This window comes from Silurus aristotelis (genome assembly GCF_946808225.1).
Source record: "Silurus aristotelis genome assembly, chromosome: 3".
NCBI classification, from domain to species: Eukaryota; Metazoa; Chordata; class Actinopteri; order Siluriformes; family Siluridae; genus Silurus; species Silurus aristotelis.
In genome coordinates this window covers 21,326,498-21,352,810 of record NC_139576.1, presented here as the reverse complement: position 1 = coordinate 21,352,810, position 26,313 = coordinate 21,326,498, and the positions used below count along the sequence as shown (strand labels likewise).

At 38.6% G+C, this 26,313-nt stretch overlaps 1 protein-coding gene across 12 annotated transcripts; it reads left to right on the top strand.

The window, feature by feature from the left end:
- Positions 1-1,443: 1,443 nt before the first annotated feature.
- mbnl2 (muscleblind-like splicing regulator 2) lies at positions 1,444-25,068 on the top strand. 12 transcript variants are annotated; one of them, XM_083536797.1, is made up of 10 exons: positions 1,444-1,676; positions 7,738-8,323; positions 16,516-16,680; positions 17,283-17,492; positions 17,774-18,010; positions 18,779-18,832; positions 19,173-19,326; positions 19,641-19,676; positions 21,489-21,580; positions 23,618-25,068. In XM_083536797.1, the coding sequence occupies exons 2-10, from the start codon at positions 8,150-8,152 to the stop codon at positions 23,630-23,632; spliced, it is 1,137 nt and encodes a 378-aa protein (XP_083392923.1). In that variant the 5' UTR covers positions 1,444-1,676; positions 7,738-8,149; the 3' UTR covers positions 23,633-25,068. The 12 variants fall into 12 exon arrangements, with proteins under 12 accessions (XP_083392923.1, XP_083392918.1, XP_083392921.1 ...); XM_083536796.1 differs by having other exon boundaries at positions 1,524-2,077; XM_083536798.1 differs by lacking the exon at positions 1,444-1,676 and adding an exon at positions 2,735-2,872.
- The last annotated feature ends 1,245 nt before the right edge of the window (positions 25,069-26,313 follow it).

The window sequence follows — 26,313 nt, the reverse complement described above, 5'->3', positions numbered from 1 at the left end:
TCTTTTAAGCATGTGACACACAAACAACAAGCTATGCATGTCACATGCACGTCTGATGAACACAACCTTAGGGTACTTCTGAGCAAACAACTATGTTTTTCTCTTCAGCTTGCTAATTTGTAATGTTTTTCCATCTCACCCAGCTGTTATGTTTTCTTTTTGGTCATTCTTTTAACTGCTGATATCATATTTAAAACACTGATGTTTGGCTACAAACTGCAAAAAAAATCAGCCTCCACCTACCTTAAGACACACATCAAACCCTGCTTTAGATCACATTTCCTCTAGTACACTAGCTCCACTGGCTCACCAGTCCTCAAGATAAAAGGGAGGCATTCATCAAAGGTCTCCTCTGGCATCAATATGATGGAATGAATTTCCCCTGGCTACCCAAATAGCTTAGTCACTGACTGTCTACAGAAGACTGAGGACCTACCTCTTGACTAATCACTTAAATAAGGACTCATATGTCTATGTGTATTTAATCATTATGTAAATAATGATTAAATACAACAAATTAAAAAGTAAGACAGAAAGGGTGACACTGTGGCCTGAAGTGTCATGTTGTTGCTTGACAGCCCCAGGGGGCCTAACTTAATTCCTGACATAAGGGTTTGTGTAGACTTTTACTTGTGCTCCCTGTTTTTGTGTGGTTTTCTTCTGAGTTCTATTTTTTCTTTCATGCCTGGCTGCCTGGCTGTATTATCAGGACCCACAGTGGCTCTGATTAGGCAATTAATGAAGATGGTTGAATGGATGAATGGATGGATGGATGGATGGATGGATGGATGGATGGATGGATGGATGGATGGATGGATGGATGGATGGATGGTGGATGGACGGTGGATGGATGGAGGGATGGATGAATGGATTGATGGATGGAAGAATGGATGGATGGATGGATGGATGGATGGAAGAATGGATGGATAGATAGATGGATGGATGGATGGATGGATGGATGGATGGATGGATGGATGGATGGATGAATGAATGGATGGATGGATGGTGGATGGACGGTGGATGGATGGAGGGATGGATGGATGAATGGATTGATGGATGGAAGAATGGATTGATGGATGGAAGAATGGATGGATGGATGGAAGAATGGATGGATGGATGGATGGATGGATGGATGGATGGATAGAAGAATGGATGGATGGATGGTGGATGGGTGGATGGTTTGATGGATCGATCAATCAACCAATCAATCAGCCTAACAATCATTTATATCCTACTGTATGTGTTGCTTTTCCAAATCTCTGTACTAAATCCTATCTAACATGTTTTATCTTGGTAATATTTCCACACCCTGATCTATTTGCTCTTACATATGATTTATAAAGATATGACGTGCACTATAAGTCGCTATAAATGCAAATTCACAGATGAGTCCGCCGATGGAGCGGTCAGTTTTAATGCCTGTGACACACTCTCCTGTTGATCACTATTTTCCCGATGCCTTCAGGAGCCACACTTTTCATGTGATGACTGTGTGCTTACGTTTACTCTACAGCATCACTGTTACCCTGGCAACAAGCAGGCCGTTCTCACGGCGGCTGACATTCGCTCGGATCGTACCAAACACGGGCCCGCGGGGTGTTCTCCAAGCGTCAAACGAAAAACAACAACCATTACAGCCAGACAACATGAGGAACCGGCGAGCAAACATTTGCGCGGTACGTCGCTATTTAACACATATCGCGTTCGAATCGTTTTCCTCCGAGTCTCGTTTTGGTAAGTGTGCTCGGTTGCGTGGCCCCTCCCCGTTTACAACTTGGGAGCTCTTCCTGAAAAACAGAGTCAAGCTGTCAAATGCTTGTTGCTCGAAGGAAAGTCGGTGCTGCGGTTTCAAGAATAAGTATCGCGTTCCCGGTGAAGGGCGATCTCTTCGCTTCACGCGCTGTCTGGACGATAACATGGTTGATATTGCGTCGAGTTTAATATTTGATGTTCGATAATAAACTCGTTGGTGTATCCCTCCCACCTCACCCCGCTCTCATTTTGGCTGGACTGGGCGGATTGCCGTGGCGGTTCGTGACTGTCGGTGTGGCTAGCAGCGAGATTTCGCGGCGATGAGGTAAGCCAGGTGTTCAACCCGGCCAGTGTTACCTCATAAACTCTCCCATATTTTCTCCGTTTTCAACTTTGTGTACTGTGAGTTACTCAGGGAAAGTCGGTGCACTATAACGTTGGTCCTTTATGAAAAGATAAAAAGCGCATGTGTGAAACGTGAACGCGCAACTGAGCTGAAGTGAACGCCGGTCGGCTAGCGCCTGTATCATTAGCCGCCTTAGCTAGCTAGCGAACTACAGTAAGTTTAGCTCGGAAACTGGGTCTAATGGCTCAGCTAACTGACTAGCCGTGTTTACTGACTGCTGGCTAGCGGTCTGCTCCAACAAATAGCCAACTTTCTTTTTGGACTTCCAGAACAGCAAAACGTTTAACATTTGAGGCTTTTCAGCGCCTTGAATTTGCGCAGTCATTACTGCTTGTCCGAGTTCCAGTTACTAACAGTCATAACCATGTAGTAATTATTTAATAAGAGGTGTAAACTTTACTCATTAACCCGCCTGGGTTTTTTTAAAGTGCACTTCCAGGACATGTGAGCGGTTAACAGGTAGCGCTTAACGTGTTGATGTTTGCAGGCCCTCATTTGGATCTATGAAGTGTGTTTCAGGGTATAATGAACTCGGCACGATGCCACACATTTGGATTAAAAACGCAAATGTTTTCTGGCCCGTTGAACAGCAGGAAGTGCTTTTCAGGAAACAGGATCGAAAGGAAGGGTGAGGTCGGATCAGGGGTGGATAAGTAGGCAGACTTTTGTATTCATGTCACCAGAAATCTTGTTAAGGTCTGGACTGGGATTGTGGTGAGTACTGAGATTAGTAGCTGGTTCTCTTTTAATTAGAGCTCGTGTGTAATTGCATGTTTTCTGAACCTTTTTCTAGAGTTAAAATGATTTTAAAAAATGTGCAAAAACAGATTTACAATTGGTTTGGCTTTTCACTTATCCTGATAGGGTTTATCAATATAAAAGTGAAAGTTTGAATGCATCCAATGCATTAGAACAGGTTTAAATCTGATTGCTTATGTCAACTTCATGACATGTTGTAAGGCAATTTTAACCACTTGCCAAAATACTACATGATTACATATTCAAAAGACTTCTGTATTTTAACGTACACAATCCTTTCCTGATGAAGTCGAAACGTTTACATAAATCGACAGCACTCACAAGGGACTCGTTGAATATAAGTGGAAATGCATGTGGATAAAAGCTTTTTTTTTATGACATTTCTAATGCAGGATGCATGAAACAGCCAGCTTGTAAACTGGGTCTAAACTGGAGTTGTGTGTGTGTGTGTGTGTGTGTGTGTGTGTGTGTGTGTGTGTGTGTGTGTGTGTGTGTGTGTGTTACAGCAGATACAGCAAGTTCAACCTCTGTCATCAATGTAGATCAGTGCCGGCCTAATTTAGACCCAATGCCTCCGGCTCAAAAACTCAATTATAGCATTATTCGGCCATTTCAACATAACCAGAGATCATGCATTGGGGCTTTTAGCATGATCTATAATTTCTATTTTAAACCATATTTTGAGAACCTTAAGCAAGTTACAGTTCGTTTGCACATGAGAATGGGGATAGTGAAGGATCCAAGGTTAAAGAGATATTTTATGTATCATGTGTCAGGAGTGTGCATGGAGTAGTGCAGTAAAATAAACTGCATTGCATCATTCAGTTAAAGACACTACATTAGATTAAAAATAGAAACTGAGCAAACAGTTATCGACTAATAACTATATATATATATATATATATATATATATATATATATATATATATATATATATATATATATATATATATACATATATACATAGATTTTGTGTATGGTTGTGGACAGCAGACCATTACAGTCATTTTTGTTTCTTCCCCAGTGGAAGCACAGAATGTATAGGATGTTTTTGTTTGCTATATCACTAAAACGAGGCTCAAACCTGTTCCTACATGACAGAGCGAGCTCCATAAAAATGTGGTATGCCAAGGCTGGTGTGGTAGAACTCAAGTGGCCTGCACAGAGCCTTGACCTTACTGAGCACCTCTGAGATGGGATGGAAAACCACAAAAGCAAGTGGAACGCCATCCCAGAGATAGGGGGGGTCATTATAATAGCAAATGGCAAATAAATCTAGAATGGGATATTTGGTTGTATGTCGCATGGCGTGATGACCGGGTGTCACAACCTTTGCCATATCGTATCTTATCAAAAAGAGGACTTGTCAATTATGGTAATATTGGCCTAGCTGCTCTGAAAGGAACTGAGGGGTGATTCTCAGAATAAACCAGGCATAATTTAGGCCAGGATTTCTCCTGGGGAGCTGCTGCCCAGCACAATTTCAAGTTTTCTCTTCTTCGCAATAATCTTCATCTGACTGATGAAGGGCTTAATAATTAACTTAAATCCTAAGACTCATTGGTTGGTTCTAACTTACTACCATACTCATGTAACTATATACTCGTTCCTCTTAACCTAATAGTACTTACAGAGTAATAACTGTAACAGTACATACTTTTAAGAGGAATAAATGAATAATAAGCTGTAAAATTAGATGGCTAACTTTTGTTAGTTTGATCAAGTGTATTAGAGCAGAGAAGTGTCCTTGTGCTTTGAACCGTGTTTGTCTATGTCTGATAAAATAGCTTATATAGCAATAACACTGACAGAGACAATAATGCTGTTATTGCCAGTATCACAGTAATAAGTTGCTTGTATAGATTTTTTTTCTAGATAGATCAGAAGTAATAAAGCAGCAAATTGCATGTAGTTGTCTCACCAAGTGGCTGATAATGAAAACACCTCGGGAATTTTTTCTGTAGACATCTGCTCTGGCATTTCTTCATATTCTGAGTATCCCAAAACTCTTCATTTAAAAATCTCTTCCTCAAGGTCATAACACTCGCACATCAGAGCTAATTAGTGTAGCATGGAACCCTGGCACACTCACTAGTTTAGGTATTGCAGTCCCAGTGATGCTGTGAAACAGCAGCAGGAAAAATGCTAGAACGCCTACACGGAGCCAAAGGTCAGAATATTGAGAAGCAGAATGTAAAACAGTATCTCTGCCCACCGTCAGCCAGTCAGATATCCTGTTTACATACACCTACACAGTAACTATGCACATCTTAACTTTGGCTAATAATGCTGAGGAACAGGCTGCCTTGTTTTTAGACATTAAGCACATTAATACATAATACGTCTGGTAATAAATGCTTTTTCCTCCCTCGGAACGAAGACCGAGTTTGTTCATTATCGTTTTGTTCTGTCATTGAGCATTAAAAGCACAATTGTTCAATTTTGTTTGAATCCTTTGGGAGAACAAAGCGAGGTTAATTTAAATGAGTGAGTTGCTGCCCATCTCAAATAGGGTAATGCATGTGGCCTACTTACCCTGCTGCTGTATTAAACAGTACTATTCAATTAGTACTGAACTAAATAAAAAGCTCTGCAAGCAAAGTATTCAACAGTGTTCTTTTGTTTGTGGATTTTGCAGTAAAAAAATACTATTAAAGTAAAATGTCGTGACTTGCCTATGGCTGAAATTAACATACAGTGAAAGCAGGTGTACCACATAGTATGTATTTGAATAAGTCACTGCGATTAGTTAGTCAACTCCCAAACCACAGAATATTGTTCTAAAGCCTCTAAACCATGGACATGCCTATTCAGGTCATTTTATATAACATGGTAGTAATACAAGACAGAAATTAATATCTATTAAAGCATAAAAGCTAATCACATGTCTATAAACAGTGCTAACAATGCACTGTAAAGACTGGGATCCAATCAATAAATCATATACGTATTATGTTTCCCATTCTGATAAATCTCTCTTTATTTATCATAGATCAAAACCATACATTGGAAGCTCTTTTTGCTACATAGGCAGCTAGACCTATTCAGACACTTCAGCCCATACCCATACATGTATACCTTTGCTGTGCAGGATAAGCTTAGGGAAAATAGAGGGCACAGTCACAGATATAAAGTAGCTGAACGAAAAGAAGGGATGAGGCGAAAATGCTACCTATTTAGGCTTATCATTTAGATGAACTAGCTCATACTACTGAACAACAGATGAATTTGCCTTCACCTTTGACTAGGCTGTACTCCAATTATATTATTGATTTTTTGGGGGCTGGATTTTTCTTCACACTTTGTTGGCACTCTTACAAATGATGTTTGTCTCTATTGTAGAGAGCCACAGCACCGAGTTTGTTCTGGTAATTCAACTTCATATGTATATGCCTGGGAAACAGGATGGTTAAAAAGACAACAGAGTTCCTGTGGATTGAGCAAATAAATAATGTTTTTTTACATTATGGCCATTTGTTTGAATTACTTGTTTGAAGTCCTAAGCGATGTTTATTTTACATAACTCCCTCTATATACATACTGTGTATATTACCATATGCTGTATACTCAATTATAAATCATACTATATGCAGTTGTGTTTTGAATAGTGCTGTAGTAATTTAAATAGGTTATATGCTCCTCTCCCACAGAGCTAGTTTGGTATTAAGGCTTCAGAACAGAAATGGGCAGAGAGTCAGCAGTCACTCTGATAACTATGAGGCTGGTGTACATGTGTGTATACAGACCAACAGTTGCAGTCTTGACTGATTAACAGTTGTCTTTGCAGATTCGTTATCAATAAGTTACTAACCACAGTCAAAACAATTTGAAGATGTGTTTATCTGTGCACTAATGTGCACACACTGCCTCTCATCGCAAACTGGCATAACACTATAGTTTGATTTATTGAATGGTAATTAATCCTAGTTAATACGTTGGGCTGGTGTAGTCCCCCAAAATAAACCCTTGCCCTTTAGCTGAGGTTGTCGGTTGTCCATTGGGGTTCCTTCCTCAGACCACGTGTTTAAACGTATTAGGAATTGACCTGCTCTGCTATCCTGCCATTAGTAGCTCAGATTGCTCAGATCTACTCAGACTGCACTTTAACACAACATGGTCTCTCATGCACCAGGCCAAGTGATCTGGACCAGTCTCAAATAGCCTTTAAAAGGTTATAGTCACTTAGTAACAGGGCTCTGCCAGAGTCCACGGTTTGTGTTCTGAAGTCTCATGCAAGAGGAGCTTTGCCAAGCATAATTTGCGGTTTGTGTTGACATTTGCATGAGTAAAACTTGGCCAAGATATTATGTCCGTTCCAGTCCTGATCCACATGTGATGTCAGAGAAATTAGGCCTCCCTCTATCGAACATTTTCTTCTAACAAATTACGGAGATGATAACACGATAATGCATTTAGAAAACAGAGCCCAGGATGATAGCATCATTGCCAGTGCTATGTGTTTCTGTGTTTGGCTGTTGCCGGGCAGTCTTGATTTCTGTCCTGATTTCTCTGAAGTGAGCGCTCACTCTGTCTGTTCACCAAATCCCCTTGGAGCATGTGATATAATAGGATTTATGCTGTGCCGTGATCCGACACAGGTCTGTCAGGCTGCCGTTTGTGTAGAGATCTCAGCCGGGTAGGGAGGCCTTATCTCCAAGCCTTGGAATGCAGCAGGGAAAAATTATACTAAAATCAGCCAATTTGTGTCATTCCTTATGGCTTATATCTCTGTAATAAGTTGGCTCGACTGCTTATTGGTGATTTTTGCCTTTGTGAATAATTTAAAAATAACTTTTCTTTTTCCTCTTATTTCCTAACAGACCGCTATCAAGAAGTGCCTTTCAGATGACTCCCCGTGTCGCTGATCTCTGGTCTCTGCCGTCCTGTACCACCCACACTCCTCTCTTTCCACCTCAGTCAGAGTACTAATCCTCCCACCTCAAAACGTTCCTTTATCCACCTGACTGCAGCATTCAGTCCCACCCACAGCTGTAGGAAAGCTCAAAGAGTGAAGAAAATTATAAAATCAGCCTGTTGTCAATGTAGTCAGAAGACCATGCTATGCAGGAACATTACATTTCATAAATAAAAAACAGACGTGTGATTCCCAATCCGCCAACTCCTAACAGTGCCCTTTGCAGTAAATAAATACGCTGTACTCAGACATCCTGAAAGTAGTGGATAAGTGCCCATATATCTCGTTCAGTGAGTTTCACTGCGCTTGTCAGCAAAATGTCTGTGGCATTGCCAGCTGTGCGCGACACTAAGTGGCTGACTCTGGAGGTGTGTCGTCAGTTTCAGAGAGGCACGTGCTCTCGCAGTGACGAAGAATGCAAATTCGCTCACCCACCCAAGAGCTGTCAGGTGGACAATGGCCGAGTCATCGCCTGCTTCGACTCCCTCAAGGTAAGAAGCTCTGTAAAATTATTACAGTGCGGCATCTATTGATCTATTGATCTCCCTCAGAATCAATAGGCTCTCTCTCATGATGTCTCTCATAGAATGGACCGAAACAAATGACTTTATTTAGGCAGTAGGAACAAAAAACAATATCAGAAATTTTACAAAATATTAGAACAGTAATGCGGATGTGCAACATGCATATTAATTGTTCAACTCTACAATACATTACGTTTCAGCATTTTTGTCCATTTTGTGATATGTACTCCTGGCAGAAAGATTTGAATAACGTGTGCATTTTTCTCCACCACATGGTGAGCGAATAATGCACATTTAAAGAGAGTTTAAAGGTGCACCCCCAGCCATATTCTACACTCTAAATACAGTATCATGCAATTTAAGCTGCAAAGACACCATTAGTGTATTGACAAACTGCAGTTATTACATGGTGGAATGCAGCCCAAGTATTTGAGACTGTAATGAGGATGTAATTCAGTATCTGTTGCTGGTGTGGTCATCACCTTGGTATTACAGAAGTGTTATGAGAATAAAAACTTTATTGTGCCTGTAAGAGCTAGCGAGTATTGGAGATTTGCCTTTTAGCTTGTGCCCGATGCCATCAGCTGTTCGTGCACTTTAGTGCTGTGATTGTGATTCATTAGCACAATCTATCTATATGAGATCAGAACAGAAGCACAGAGCTTAAACGCAAAATATAAAATAGATAAAGGCTTATTTTTTATCATGATCCATTACTGAGCAGCTCAGGCAGGCCTAAAGAGAGGGATTTCATGCCCTCTGTGGACCTGTGTGCTGCTCAGTAACCAATGACACCAAGATTACTGATTAAGTTGGGACTGCTAAAAGAAGAAGGTTTCTGATGTCCTCTGTATATTGGAATATTTTAGTAGTAGGGGTGTAAACACAAAATTTACAATTCTCTACGTACCTCAGATTTTAAGTGACGGTTTGGGTTTATTTTGGGTACGGTTAGAAAATGTCTTGTGTTTTTATCAACGCAGTTTATTTTAATAATGCTTGGTTAAATAATATATAAAATAATAATTTATAAAAAATAGAATAAATAAAATAATGCAATATACTTTGTAATTATATTTATTAAATTGAGTAATCAATTAAATTGGCACACATTAAAATAATAAAATTTAATAAATGAAAAATTTTTTATTAAATAGTTTACATTTGTTAGACCCAATTTGGGTAATACGGATGTGCATATAAGTTGCTTGTGTGTGTGTGTGTGTGTGTGTGTGTGTGTGTGTGTGTGTGTGTGTGTGTGTGTTTGTTTGTGTGTGTGTGTGTGTGTGTGTGTGTGTGTGTGCGTTTTACATTAAATATTTAATTTAACTAAAGATATGATCTACTCAACTGTTCTACTTATTTCAGCATACTTTAACAAATGTCTTCATTTCTTCCATCCTTCGTTCATTCACTCCCTTGATATGTGAAATTGCCTGGTTTTTCAGCTTTTAAGAGAAATTCTTCATAGCACTAACGTTGGCGTTACCCACTTCCTGTTTAGTGGCTAATGCTAGCGCTATGGATTCTTTAGCATTTTTATTGCCTGTATGGAGTGAGAGCCACAGGGACAATGCGCTAACTCTAGTTTCTTTTTTATACCCCTGGCATTGTTGTGTATGTTTTCAAGTTTAATAATAATAAAAATCTTCTAAGTGCGAGGCAGAGACTCAACAAACTTGCAGTTTGCTGCTTACCGTATTTTTCGGACTATAAGCCGCTACTTTTTTCCCACGTTTTGAACCACGTGGCTTAAACAACGAAGTGGCTAATTTATGGATTTTTCCTGGGTTTTTCCCGGTTTCACAAACTTCAAGCCAAAAAACTGAACAATAAAATTAGACCAATGAAATTTCCGAACGGAAACGAAAAAACGCACCTCACCTGTGTTCTGAGCTGCACGGCATTGGGAGAAAAAACTTTTTTTTAAACGCACAACGATGCCAAAAGAAAAACTCTTGAGAGAAATAGTTGTGTAAGGAAGGAGGAAGAACAATGACTTTCTTGCTAGGCTACTGTTTAGATATAAGCCGTTGTAACGCGTTGAGTCTGGGTTAAGGGAGAGCTCGCTAACTCCATGTTACAACAGAAATCATAAAAGCACAGACAGGTTTTCGAAACTCGTGCTTTTTTATTTTTCTTGGCAACATCGTTACGGGTTAGTCAAAGAAACTTAGAAATGAGCATCAGAAAATAATAAGGACATATTCCTCGGTCTTGCACACATGCAGTAATAGCGGAAAAATTCGGCCGCAGGCTATTCTCTTAAAGGAGCCACAACATATTTCACCCGTAACAGACACTGTCTTTTGTTAAAGCCTGTGTAAAGTTCATTAGTTTTAGTGTAGACATGTAGTTTCAGTGCGGTTTATAGACAGGCGCGGTTTATTTATGTTTAAAATAAAATTCTTTGTCAAATCTTATATATAAGCCGCACCCACCCATATATATATGGGTGCACTTTATAGTCCGGAAATTACGGTAATATGTTTCCTAGGAGAAACTCAAATTGTAACTATGTTCCACACATAAAAAGGATTGCATTTAGTCCACATGTATACCGAACCGAAAACCCTGTATCTAAAAATTTCAAATACGTGTACCGTAACAGCCCTACTTACTAGTTTTTTTTGTTATCCAGTCTGATCTGGATTCTGTAGTTTGCCTCATAGCTAAGTAGTAAACGTTACAGGGAGGGACACTTCCCGTATTTCTTTCAAACATTATGATGTAGGACATCTGATCTGGCATATCTGAGTAATGACTGAATCTCTGAGAATTAGTATTACATGATTCCCAGGATGACTCACATTAACTCTGGAACAAAATGTTTTAGAGTATTGTTTTGTCTTAAACTTGGCATCTGAATTATTTTGCATAACAAGTGTTTTTTTTTGTGTGTATCAGACAATGGGCAGTATTCTCCTTCAAGTCTGTACTTACTTACTGCACTTACTCTACGCACCAGAGAGTAAATGATTTTCTCTAATGCTGAAGGTGACAGAAGTGGTGCTTAGAAACAGGAATGGATGCGGTCATCTGCTTCAAATCCTCCACGTTAGCGTACTAGAGAGACGTCCCTGTGTGCTCAGGTCGCTTTCATTACCATGACACATGACATTTTAGGTTCCTCAGCACATGTCCAAGAGACTAAAAGTATAATTGCCTGGGTGAAGTACTGGGCAGGCTTCAGAAAGATACATGCATGCACAGCAAACACACAGCCCTCATTTGAGGGACAGTATACTTACTGTTTCTTACGATTTAATTGTGTTCTGCTGTTATATCTCCCTTCTTCTCTCTTTTATTCCTCTTTGAACCCCCCATCACCAGCACTACCACATCGTTGTGCTTCGTCATAATGTTGTTTGCTTCTGTTATGCTGGCTGTCATTCACTTGCTCTTCAAAGACATGTTTTTTTGAGAGAATCCTTGAGAGAAGTTTGCACCAAGGCAACATTTTTATTATTTCTTTTACTTTTATTAAGCTTACAATCCATCCTATTACACATACACAATAAATCAAACAGTAAACCCACAACTGGATCTCGATATTGTATGACACATAATAAAAAATCGACAGTTTATGTGGGTGTAGACCTGTCATGATTAGTATGGCATTCGGTTAAGGACTGATTGTCATACACACACCAACTTAACAGTGTAATTGTCTTTTTTTTTTTTTGGTTATACAACAGTGGCATAAACCCGCACGCCATTTATGAATTATAAAAGGTATTATATAAAAAAAGAGAATTGATATCTTTGCTAAATTAAAGTATAAAGAACCATAAGAAAAAAGGAGCACAGACAATAACTTAAATATAAAACTTATTACAGAGTTCAATGAATTGGCTACCTGCTAATAAACAAAGTGTTGTAACATTACAATTTCTAATGACTCACTGCAACTAACTGTGGTTGTGCAGCTCAATACTTGATCATATATATATGTGAAAATCAGATTGATGTCTCAACCTTAAATTCTTCCTTATTGATTGGCGTCCAAACATGAAATCCCTCTAATCGGATTATGAAACATTTGGCCCTTTTTTTTAATGAGATTTAAAGTGCAATGGACATGCTACATTAAAGTGGGTGTTATTGTTTCTTTGTTGTTTTTTTCACATTAGCATGATAATTAACATTAATATTAATGTTGGTCAAATATATTCTCCTAGGAGAGAATGTGTTATGTTCACAGTTTTTCCTTCTTTTTTTTTTTTTTTTTAACCCTCTCCCTATCTCTTCCAGTAGAATGATTATATCCTCTCAGATATTTTTGTATATATTTCTTGAGGCAGTTTCAATAGATTTTACAGGCCACAAACTCTGCCTCGGACCTATAGGCAAGTACACTGACTTACCATAGTTCTAGAACAGCTATTTATATATAACTACAGGTAAAATGTTTCTTTTTCCACCTGGATATTTATACAGAACAGGCTTGTTGTGCTCCAGGCAGAATCACATCAGCATACGTTGTCGGGTTTTTTTAATAATGCAGGTATCTCTTTTACACTAGCTAAGAGAAAAAGACTTGTTTTCATCAGGTCATGTGGCGTATGTGACACGATGATTATTATTATAAAGTGTCAGAAGCACAGCAGATGGCTGCCGTTGGTACAGGTGCTGCGTGGCTACATATTTTAACGGTCAAATAATATTCAGCCTTCTGCTCAGCGCAGCACACAGCTTTCACTGCGCTGTCACTCGCTTTCAGTCATGACATTTGCCGTGGTTACACATCTCTCTCTTGTTTTCCATCCCCCACCCAGTTTAGTTAAACTAATGTTTATTTAAAAGCATGTGTAAACTGTGCCTCGCACCTGCACAGTGTCAGGGCTTACCTTGGAAGAGCCAAAGTAAAAGCAGAACATGTTTTATTACTGTGGCACCTTTGTGTTACTGGTAGACCTCTCATAATGTTTCAATCGGAAAATGTGACCCAACTTATAATGTAAACTACATTTCTGTCGTATTTTCGAGGTTTTAACAGCAAACAATGCACTGCATCCAAAAAACAACTCCATTGAAGATTAATGTATAGTTTAAAGCACTTGACTGAGAAACATTACAGAAATATATTGTACAGCACATGATTGTACTAATGAACCTTGTGTTTATTGATTTTTGGGCTTATTTTGACAGACTGATGACACGTAAGACAACCAGGACTGTATATGCATAATAAAATAAATGTATATGATTCACTCTGAGTCAATCTAAGCATTGCATTGAGATCCATAAGTTGGAAAGAAATTGTATTCATAAAATAGTTTTGCAAAGCTACTAGATCTGGCAGCTGTATTCGTATTGATATGGACATGTTCACACATAGCTACTTTAATCAAAGTAAATTAAATCCAGCTGTAGTGTTTAACACCATCATTTAGCACATTTGTAGACTAAAATCTCACAGAGACAAGCAAGTTGGTTGAATTTGGGTTTGAGTTTTGAAATTTTGGGAATAAATTTGTACGAGACTGAGAATTTGACTTATTTTATTGAATTAAAAAAAAACATTTATTACAATTTTTGGAGACAGTATGGACTCTAAAATATAATGTTTTAAAATATTGATCCATATATTGAATTTTGAAGTGTTTATTTGTACAGTTCATCTGTTTTGGTACAGAAGGATGACAGCTTCCTGGAAGTGGCAGCAAGTTGATCAGTAGGTCAATTTGTTGAGCCCATAATTTTATTGTGTTTGATACGTGTATGCAGTTGTATTTTTGTTATTTTTTTTAATATTGCCAAACACTTGCTACATTAAATTTAATGATATTGGGGGTGCATCGGATTTACCTCATTTATGGATCTGGCCCCTGCTACTTTCTAGAAGGATGTCATCCACCTTCCCTCTCAAGTTGTGGTCTTGGTAATACCTGTGGACATTGCCATTCTATTTTATTCTATTTGTCAGGAAGCTTTTTAAGTAGACAGCATTTTGGGTGGCATTTGTGCACACATTTTGGAAGAAGTTTAATGCGCTTTTCCAAGGTAGCTTATTGGCTCATAATGCACTAATGTATTTTCTACATCACGCTCATGAGTGGCAGAACAGAAAATCTGTCCTGTGAGTTTGAATCCCAACGCCACTGCAGCCATCTTTGGCTGAAAGGCAAGAAAACATAATTAGCCCAGCTCTCTGGGTGGGGACCGAATTACTCTCTCTTCCTGTCGATTAAGGTGACACAAGCCAATTGTGGGCGTCTGTGAGCTGTTAGTTGCCACTTAGCGTCTCCGGCAAGCATGACCGGCTGTTTGAAAAGCTGCACCTATCTTAGAGTAAGTGGTGTGTTAACCCTCCGAATTTGCAAAATTAACAAGTTAATATTTTATTGTCACTGGGTTTTCTGTAAATTCCTAATTCCAGCTCTAGCAAATATTTTATGTCAATCAAAGCATATGGTTCATATATCATCTGTGCCACGAATAGACTGGTGTGTGAAATAGCTTTGTGCCTATAGAAAGTACTGTGTAAAATACAATATTTGTTGTGGCATAAAGAGATTTAGAGACCGTGTTTAACTTGGAGCACATTGAGTTTATATGGCTTCAGCAGTCACAGTTATTGTACTCCTGCAATATTCTTTACAAAAAAGTGCAACTGATATGTGGAACAATCACCACCCATGCTCTCCTGTTGTTCTACGTGCAATTCCCATGCTTGTTTTCCAAGAACGAGAAATACCAGTTTAGCTTCCATTGGGCTTCATTTCAGGTCATTAATAACCTTAAAAGAATGTGGTTTCAAAAGGAATATACTGTGACATGCAGTGATGTTCAAGAGGTGTTTTATATTCAACTGCTTAGTTTTGGTCTAAATTTAATGTCATTAATCTGGTTGATAATCTTTTTTTATTTTTTTATTAGCATTTTCCTGCATTATTCATAGTGCTATTGAATGACCCTCATATAGTATTGTTAATGGGCATTAGACCACCTGTGTTATTGCAACTGCACTGCGCAGTCATCGCACACCCCTAAACCCTGGATTTTAGAAAAGCCTTTATTACATTTACAGGCTTACAGTTATCTCATTTATACAACTAAGCAGTTGAGAGTTAAGGGCCTCCCAAACAAGGGCCGAGCAGCAAACAAGGGATTTAAATTAAAGATCTTCCAATCAGAAGTCCAACATCTTAGTTGGACACTAAGCTACTACCCCCTCACTTCCTGGCTTATTCACTTTCTTCTCACAGAAAAACATAAACGAACCAGCACATTAGCTACACTAAACATATAACGCATAGATTGAATCTATATTTCAATATGTATGCATGTGATGTGTTTTTTTAATGTGGACTTCTCCTTGAACTGTAAATGCACGTGTGCACACAGGTTGCAGTTTAGTAAACGCATTTTCAATTTGCACAAGAACCAGTTGTCTGTTGCCGTATCTAACAGTGCAATGGAACACCATGGTCAATTTCCTTGAGTTTAATAAAGTAACACACTGATGATCATTTTCAACATCAAATTTTTTGTCGCTTCTTTTCTTACATTTCGAGGTGATTATTGTAGTGGATCCAACACACAGTTTCAAAGCTCATCTGATCACTAACCGACTTCTGATTGCATAGTGGAGGTGGACCCTTTCCAAAGAGCATAGGATATGAGTTCACATACAAGCACACATTTCAGCCCCTCCTTTTATGCTCTCTGTGTAGTCTGGTTCAAAGCTGCTGACTGGTGCGACAGCGTATGAATGTCAACTATACTTATTTCTGACCTCTTCTCTGTAGTGGGTCTATTTACTATCTAGTCACTAAAGCATCGATACAAAGACATGCACTTGATTTTATTCAGTAGAGGTAAATTTGGATCAAACTCATTTGATGATCTCTTCACTTATTCTACATACAGAGAATTATGTGTGGCATTTTCGAATATATAGTGTTTTTTCCTGACACCAGCTGACCTGGTGGTTAATCGGTACAATATAAATAGACGAATAGAAGCAAGGAATCCTGGAAATATATATTTATGTGGCAGTGTTACTTTAATGTGCATTTCACTTTGTCATTTCTTATCAAAAAGCATTATGGGAAATTCATTTACAAATTCGGTCACATTTTAAAAGACAGGCTTGTTTCAAATTCAATGATGAAATAAATATATACTTCTAACTGATTTCATTTCCATTTCAGGGTCGGTGTTCAAGGGATAACTGTAAATACCTGCACCCTCCATCTCACCTGAAGAGTCAGTTAGAGATCAATGGAAGGAATAACCTGATCCAACAGAAGACGGCTGCAGCCATGTTGGCCCAGCAGATGCAGTTCATGCTGCCAGGATCCAGCCTGCCTGCTGTGGTATGTCCCACCCCTATCAGTCATTTCATATTGGAAGCCTCCCAGTGTCTGGGACTTTTCAAGCTGTGTATCTGTGTGTGTGACATGAATAAATAAAATTTTGGCTGTTTTCATTGGACATACTACATGCTGTCACATCCACAACAAGTACTTTATTTATATTAATGCCATGATCAGTGTAATCTACATGTAAATATAGTAATGTATATTCTATGTACTATGTTGTTCCAAATTAATCACTTCAGCATCTTTGTTTGGCACAATTACTGAGGCATCTTGGCTTGCCTCCCCATAGTCAGTCTGTCAGAGTATGTAAGAGAAGCAGCCATCTTGCAAATTGAGATTGTAAGTTTGCCAGACTCTAGGTGAAGTGCAGAATCCTGGGGAGGGAGTTTAGCTCAGCTTGAGCCCTGGAGGTTTTTTGGCAATCCAATGCTGTTCAGCTTGGATGGAGGTGCCATTTAGATCATTAGGCCTTTCCATATTAATCATGTATTGGGAAAAAAAACATATAGTCTTTTTTTTTTTTTTTTTATCTGTTTCAATATATCAACAGGTAAAACAAAAGATGTGTTTTGGGCTCTATGTTTTTGCTTTTTTAGTCTTCATTTCCTGTTGGTCAGAGTCTGGGGCCAGGACCTGGGATCAGCTACTCCCCCTACCTCTCTCCTGTCACTCATGGGATGGGGCTGGTTGCCACGGAGATGCTCCCGAACAACCCCGTGATTGTCTCTGGTAGCCCTGCGGTAGCAGTGCAGAGCTCGAACTCATCTTCCTCATCTCAGAAAACATTGCGCTCTGACAAACTGGAGGTACAGCAACCATTAATGCAATTACATTTAACCGGTTCCTTTATCTCACTCCCTCTCACACTCTCTCTCTCTCTCTCTCTCTCTCTCTCTCTCTCTCTCTCTCTCTCTCTCTCTCTCTCTCTCTCTCTCTCTCTCTCTGTTGCATGTAGATAGGTTTTCATGGTACACTAAAAGCATACTAGTACTCACACAGGGGCGCACGCATGCCCAGGTTTCAGTTGTTACATTGCATCGGATCTGAGAGATGCTATTTTTGTTGTTGGCTGATGCTGAATGTGTAGGTGTGCAGAGAGTTTCAGCGGGGGAACTGCTCCCGAGGAGAGACAGACTGTCGGTTTGCCCACCCTAGTGACAGCCCCATGATTGACAGCACTGATAACACAGTGACAGTGTGCATGGACTTTGTGAAGAGCCGCTGCTCCAGAGAGAAGTGCAAATACTTTCACCCTCCTGCTCATTTGCAGGCACGCCTCAAAAGCTCTCAGAGTACCCAGAGCACTGCTGCAACCGCTGCTATGGTGAGGCTCAGTGAACACACATGCACGCATATTATATTCTGTATACACTGGATTCAGAACCTCTCGCTGCTTTTTTGTTTCTGATGTTGTGCACACCCACAGACATAAACATCTCAAATACCAAGAATTAAAACACTCCAAATATCGGTACTATTCATCATCTATTGAGTATACATTTACACCCTCAATACCCCCCCCCCCCCCCCCCACCACCACCACCACCACCACCACACACGCACAAATCTAGACTGCTTCTTTTTTTTACAGATACATGTAAAGCATCAAGTGGCAACTCCTGTCAGACATTACCACTGACCATGCTTCATTAGTTTACCTTCAATATTCCAGTAGCTCTATAAATAAGCCAAGGAAGGAATTGTGTGTGTTTTTCGAAGATGGAATTAACATGCTGATCTTTTTTTCATCAAGTTATTGTGGTTTTGTTAAGCAACTAATGTAGCATCACACAATTTTGTGCCGTAGTAGTGTATTTTCTGCAGCTTCTTCTTTTTTTTTTTTTTAACCGAACTGTTCATAGGGCTTAATGAAGATAACACTGATTAAACTTGTTTTGTTTGTGTGCATGCATATGTTTATGTAGTAAACAGCATTCCAGTTATTTCATTTTTTTTTTTGTGTGTTTTTTTTTCCTCTCACCTCTCCACAATGCAATGCTGTTCCCATGATGCACCTGTGCTTGCTGTTTGTTAATACGCTTGACTCCCATTGGCCCACTGCCATCATGTGTTGGCTGCGTGCTGTGTGCAGACTCAGTCAAGTGCCAAAGTGCTGAAGCGACCCCTCGAGGCAACTGTTGACATGGTACTTCACCTTTCACCTCTGGCTTTGCATGGTCTTAAATCACTGTTATTGTACTGTGGCTATTTTCAGATTTGATTTCGCTTCCTTGTTTAAAATTCTCGAATTGCTCATCCTGTTTGTGTGAACATCCTGTGCTCTATGCTAAGAAATTTTACTTTCAAATCCTCAGGTGTGTCAGGTCATATCTTACCTCTTTGAACAATTTCTTAGGGGTCATGATTTAATTAACATGATTTGATATTAGTCCTCAGTGTAGACATGTTGAATGTTGTTGTTGTTGATGATTATTTACATTCTTTTTCTTACCCAGTCTTGCTCTCTTTCTCCCTCTCTCTCTCAGGCATTTCCTCACAGCATGTTGCAGCCATTGGCCAAGCGAGTGGCTCTAGAGAAAAGTGCAGGACATGGTGGTCTTTTAAACCCCAGTGTTTTTCACTACCAGCACGCTCTTGCCAACACACCTCTGCAGCCTTCTACTGCACTGTTCCCTACAGGTACATACACACAAACTCGAACGTACACATGCACGTACACACTCTTGGGTTTCTTTCATGTGTTGGCCAAAGCATCATCCTTCAGATAAGGTGCTAGATAAGGTGTTAGTTACTGCACACACATCTAAAACTTTTAACTTTATTTTGGACAAAGTCCTTCCCTAGTCTGTGATTGTGTGGGGGCTTTGCTGCCTCTCAGTGCCAACACCTCTATTATGTTTGAGCTTAAGCTTCTGTTAGGTAGATACATGTAAAACACTTTATATATTTTGGGCAGTTACATTAACCATGTCTTTTCTCTACTGCTGCTGTAGGCTCAGTATTTTGCATGTCTCCTGGACCTGGCATCGGTATGTTCCACTCTGCTGTTTCTTTATCATTTTCCAATGATCTCTGTCTCTTCTTTGACAGGCTTCTCAGCTTGACTGTGTGTCAAAATGACCTTTGTGCCTCATAGATCTTTAGATCATTTAATGTTTACTAGACAGTATAACAAAATTATACAGTATGACATAAAGAAAAAAACTGCTACCATATGCATTTGGATATGTTAGTCATATATAAAATAATACACTCAACAGGAACACACTATTGAAATATAAAAGAAATACTAAATAAAAACTGCACTTCTGCATGCTGTGCACATCATGTATAGGGTGTCTAGCTAGAATCATAAAACATACAACATTCATTATATATTTTGCAGTGTATCCCCATAAACCTTCCTAATTATAGCACACTATAAATTCCAGGCTGTAAAGGTCATCCACAGTGGTAGCAAACTCTTAATCTAAAGTTTTTACAGGTACTGAATGGCAAGAAAATTAACCAAACATTTTGTTGATTCTGCACATGTTGCACAAAGTATTTACACAAAAACACTCATCAAGTGGGTCTATAAATAAACAGCAAGCTGCAACCTATGAGTGGATTCTTTACATGTTCTAGTAAATCATCTAGAAATTTGTTTTTGTTTTTCAGTGTCAACACACGACTTGCCTTACATTGTCTTAATCTACAAGATTTAGCACTTGTCTCTTTAAATCATGAGCTTTCTCAAATTGATTTATTTTTTTTAATGACTCCACATCAGCTGCAATGCAAACGAGCATCGATCTTCTCCCTCCAACCAGTTCAGTTGACATTTATATTTATGCATGTGTACAAACAGTAATTGTGTTGCACAACATTCCAATTACATGAAACACTACCACTGTAACCTTAAAGTATTTTCAAATATTTCCACTTGCATGCAAAATCAAACATGCAAAGATTTACTGATATACTGCATGAACTGATAAACGATCTGGTCACAATATTAGACGTTTATAACTTTGTGTCTGTATGCTAAGCTAAAAAAAAAACGCTGCTTTATTAGCTAATTATTTATTATGATTATTATTATGATTATGATTATTATTATTATTGAGTAAGCAATCTGTATTTGGTTTATTACATGTTTGCTTTCATGACATTCACAATATATATATATAATTAGCTGTTGTCAGACATAGTTGTATCTTATTTTTGTCTTTACTGTCACTTCACTCATGTAGAAATTACACAGTTAAAAAAAAAAAAATTATATATATATATTAATTACATAGTCACTGTAATGGCTCTGTGAAAAACAAATGCATTTTGCCTTGTACTGTACATGGGGTTAGTGGTTGCATATTTAAATCAGGTTAAATTCTGAATGACTGCTTGTTTTTGGTTACATGAACTCTTATATGTGCATTTATGTACCTGTGTTTCCATTCTGGCCTTGTGCCATTCTTCATAGTGCTTTTATACACTTTGGTCATTGTGAATTTCAATTGAATTCTTATGCATTTAAATCCTAAGCATTAGTCTTGTTTATTATCCTCTGTTGATTTTTATTTCTGTTTTGAACCAATATAGTGCCTTTATTAATAATAAGGCATCAGTAATATCTGATAGACAAGTTGACTAATTTTCTCCTTCTCTCTACTGCTTTGCTTGTTGTCTGCATGCCATCTGCTGGTTTGATTTATACTAGTGGCTTCACCTTTCTTTTTTATTTCATTATAATTAGATACAAGCACACGCATATAAAGATATATCCCACACAATTCTATGGTTACCGTAACGCTGCTCCTCCTTGTTCATTGCTTTCATGGTTCCCTTCCTGAAAAAAGTTCCCATGATGCTCAGTGCCCCGCCTGCTACCGCCTCCGCTCCTGCTGCAAGCCCCTACGCTGCTGCTGCCGCCGCGGCAACCGCCAATCAGGTTTGCTCCTTTACACGCTCTCTCTCACTGTTCCCACCCTCGTAGTTCAGGAACAGAATACTCTCTTTTACAGGAGTATCTCCTTTTACACAGACCAGACGTCTCCGATAGCTCTCGTTTAGCCTAAATGCATTTAAACATAAGCTATCAAGAACGACTTCCTGATAGCTTATTGGCTGCTTTTCTAACACAGGATGCATTCTGCAAACAGTCGTTAGAGCTAATGACCTTATTGTGAAAAAGAACTGCATGTATATGGTTAGAGTATTAGTTATGCAGTGTGACCCTGTTTTTTGAGCTTTGTTGTTTTGGCTCTTGCTGGCTCTATATTGCTGTTAGTAGTCTGAATCCGTAAACAGCTCATGTCTCCTCGATTTCTCACAACAGCTGTTTGGAGCTCCTCCTACATGCAGTGTGTAGTTTTTGCTGCTTCATTGCCATCATTGTTTTGCATGTTTGCCTTTATTTAGCTCTCATTGACACTGGCGCACAGAACACAGTTTGTCTGGTTGAATACAACCAAAGCGATCAACCTGGCGATTTGTCATTAACGAAAGCACAATGAATAATGCTGTCTGCCCTTGAATTCTGTTTTCAAGTGTGATTTAGCAAATTCATAATCCATGTTCTACTGTCCTCTGCTGGTCACTTTGCAAACTCAACATTTGCACTTAAAAAACCCTAGGATGTTGTTAGCACCTATCGAACAGTTCCTCAGTCTGTTCTTGTGAATTTACAGCGACAGCCGCACTTCCTTTCTTTCGCTCAGAAAAAGACACTGCTCGCACAGGCCGTCCGATTACCTGTAGCCTAGTCAGTTTCCGGACAGGAAGGGCCGAGACTACATCATCAGTAAACTGACTGACTTAGGGATGATGTTTAGAATAAAGGTGATAAGAAGTTGTACATATGTAATGCTTTAATATAACGTTTGTTTAAGTATGATTTCTTAATTATTACCCACGATAAAATACACGTAAAGAGGCTTTACTAGATCATTACTTATACACTTATTATAGTCAGTACCTTTATTTAATAGTGGAATTGTATTTTTGTTAGAAAATACATTGCAATAGGTTCACTATTGCACAAGCAGTCAATGTAGGATGGAGGTACAAGGAGCAGCACTAAGAAGTACGTCATTTCATATCAGATCAAATCGGTTTTTGAACATGTTTATTCTAGCTAGGATTGGACTATTATATACTACATGTAGGTAGTAAGCATGTGTCATACTCAGCAGTCAATCAAGGAAATGAATAAGGGCTTGTAGTCACCAAAATGAAGGCAGCAGGTACTTGCAGGAGTAGGAATATATATGAAAGGGTTATGCCATTTGACTTTATTTTGTCTTATTCAGAATATATAAGATTTTATATGGATTATGAATTTGCCGGCTAGTAAAAAAAGAAACAGTTGCTCTGCCAAATCAAATTCTGCTTTTACACATAAAAAAAAGCCAATTCATGATGACCCCTAAAGCATCCATTTTCAGGCACAAATGACATCAAATGTGCCCAAATTTGTAAATGTAAAAACTTTCATTTTCTACAGTGTGCTTCCTATTTGAAGACACTGGGAGTGGTACAAATATTGTTTTTTAGCACCTTTACTATTTAAGTGGCAGGTTATTGTGTGGAAGTGGGAATTGGTAAGCTGAGTGTTTAGCATGTTGGTTAAGGTTGAGCTCAGTGGTTTATGGTGTTGGTTATGGTGTTGGACTTCTGATCGGAAGGTCGTGAGTTCAGTTCCCAGTGCCAAAAAAGCTACCACTGCTGGGCTCCTGAGCAAGGCCCCTAACCCTCACCTGCTCACTATGAGATAAGTCGCTCTGGATAAAGGCGTCTGCAAAATGCTGTAAATGTCAAAACGAATCGCTAAATAATTATTAGAGCCGCCATTACGACTAGCAACCATTAGAAATCCCAAAGAATTCTTCAGTTGTTCAGCCGATTTATTTTTCCCCCCACTAATTATTTCTGCTTGTTAAAGTTTTTACAAATATTTTAACATGCCTTTTTGCTCTTTCTGCTACAGATCATTCTGAAATAGAGCGCAGGAGAGGGACGGAGTGCCAGCGCAACACACACACACTTCTCAAACAACAACTGTGTGGATATAACAACTTCAGCTCCACATTACTGCTACATGCATGCTAATACACACACACACACACACACACACACACACACACACACACAGCCTTATAATATTTTCCTTATAGTTATGTTCAATAAATAGATTATACAGACAAATATATACAATATATACACAACAATGAAACGAATCAATCATATATGTTTCTAATCGAGTTTCATTCACTGGGACAAAATCATACTCTTTTTGCTTGTTTAAGTACATTATATAATTCTATACTTATACACAGTATCATCGCCAGGGTTGAGTAGAAAGTTATTCAACACTCGTTTTACTGTGCGACTCTACTTGCACTTTTTGTTTTGTTTTTTTAGTTCTTTTTTTTTTTCAAGTAAAAGGGCAACATCTTGCGAAAGACTACGAGAAGCCCAGTTCGAGGATTTATAGTTCCCTCCAACATACTGATTTCCGAGAGTTTATCTGCCTGCACCGGCATCAGAAGGAACTGTCTTACCGAATGCCGAAGCACGTCAATGCCATGCAGGAGGATGGCAGGCAGCATGTCACAACCCTGTAGGAGAAACATGTCAAACCGCATGTGAAAGCTATGCAGGAGAAGGACAGAGTGAGTTCACCTCTCAGCTCCACACTCAATGCTTTGGATAAAGAGAACTCTGTTAGCCAAATTATTAATAGAAAGAGAAAGAGAAAAAAAAAAAAAAAAAAAAAAAAAAAAGATGTTCACCTTTAACAGTGGCCAAACAGAGTAGTGACACACTAACCCTTTAAAACTTGATGTGAATCTGAATTTGATTACTTTGTTTCAGCCGTTCTTTTATCATTTCTTTAGCTGAAAATTGTAAAAAGTGTCAAAGTTTTTTTTTTTTTGGTTTTTTTTGCCATAGTAGAAGCTATTCTCTTATTCTCTTGATACTGTGCCATCGGTAGAGAGTGAAAACATGAGAAACAAAGAGATGATTGTGTGCACTTGTCTGACTTTAAATGTGTGTGTGTGTCGTGCATAGTAACAGAGCAAAGCATAAGTTGCTACATCTGGGCTCTACAGCTAGACTCAGGGTCTACACGTCCCAGCAGTATGAGCTGTGTATAGTCGAGCCAGACTGGGCTGCATTCATCCTGTTGTTGTTCTTGTTGTTTTTTTTGTTTGTTTGATTTTTTGGTTTCGGTATTTATTCTGTTATGATTCTGTATAAGTGCCTAACAATGTTCTTCACAAAGCATAGTATGGATAAAGATTAGTTTGAACTGTTCATGTTTAATTTTCGTTACAGCAATCTGTCATTCTCTCTCAAAAAGGAAGGTAAAAACTGTTTAAAAGGTTGACCATAGACGTCATGTTCACTGTTGATATTTTTTTTTTTTTATCCTTTTAATGAAAAGGATAACAGATTTGTATTTACTAACCCAAAATGACGACCTGTAGGAGACGTGCCTGTGATGGCTGTGTGGGAAAGCCTCTTCTTTACATTTGCATAGTGATTTATCGAGGTGAATTGGACTAAGTGGGAAAACTATAGTGTGTTGAGTCTCAAATCTATAGCAACTATAGAGAAACAATCTTCCCAAAGTAGCACTTCTTCATTAATCAGCTGCTTTGGGTCACAATTAAAACAGATGTTTTATTTATATTGAATAATTTCTATAGGCGTCTATAAGATCTTACATTTATTTCATCTCCTAGCGTAGTGATTGACAAAAGTGTGACATGTAACTGACCTAATACTAAATAGCTCTATTATTCTAATCCACTTTGATTTAGGAGGTAGTCAATCCTATCATTTTTATTTGTATGTGTGTTTGTGTGTTTTTATGTGTGTTTTAATTCAGGGCGGAGATACAAAAAAAAAACAATGCCATGTGAGAACCTAGACAATCTTTAGTTTAGATATGCGAAGGCACTGCTCAGACTTGTAGTCATTTAACTTCTCAGCGTCGCCTGAGGATAATTTATGTTGTGATCTATAAGATATATGAGAACTATTATGTAATGTATTGATTGTGGTAAATGGACCATTGTTATGTTTTGTTTTGAGATGAATGTAATTTATTTGATGTAGGGCCTTGTTGTTCAGACGCTGTTTAAAAAAAAAAAAAAAAAAAAAAGGCCAGCTTGGTGCCACCTTCCTCTCCTGCATCACCTGACTTGTGAAGGAAGAGAAACGCAGGGTGCTTGACTTTTTTTTTTTTTTCTTCGGAAAGTTACAGCGTCCACGCCCGAAAGCATTAAGCGGCACGTCGTTTTACACAGCTGTTTGTGAATCTAACGCTTCTATATAATAGTCGTTGTTTGAGGTGTGTAACAATAGCAGAAGTCTGCTTTTGTGATAAAAAGAAGCCTAGCAGTGAGCGGTACAGGGAGCCAGCTGAGAGAAACACTCAACACTGCATGACACATCAGTGCAGGTCAGGCTGCAGAAGTGTTCACGTTATGTCAAAGATAACACCGCATTTCATTTTATAGTTCGCTTTTTTTGTGTGCTAATATTTTAGATCAGTACTAATTTGTTAATGTGACAGTTCAAAATTGCTATGAATGAAACTTTTTTTAAGTGATGTTCATGTTATGTTTTTTTTTGTTGTTGTTTGGGGGGGGGGGGGTGATTGTTTTTACAAAA

Coding starts and splice junctions, on each gene's coding strand:
- mbnl2 (XM_083536795.1), top strand. CDS start 8,150: ATGTCTGTGGCATTGCCAGCTGTGCGCGACACTAAGTGGCTGACTCTG. Junction 16,681..17,282: donor GATCCAGCCTGCCTGCTGTG/GTATGTCCCACC, acceptor TTGCTTTTTTAG/TCTTCATTTCCTGTTGGTCA. Junction 17,493..17,773: donor TGCGCTCTGACAAACTGGAG/GTACAGCAACCA, acceptor CTGAATGTGTAG/GTGTGCAGAGAGTTTCAGCG.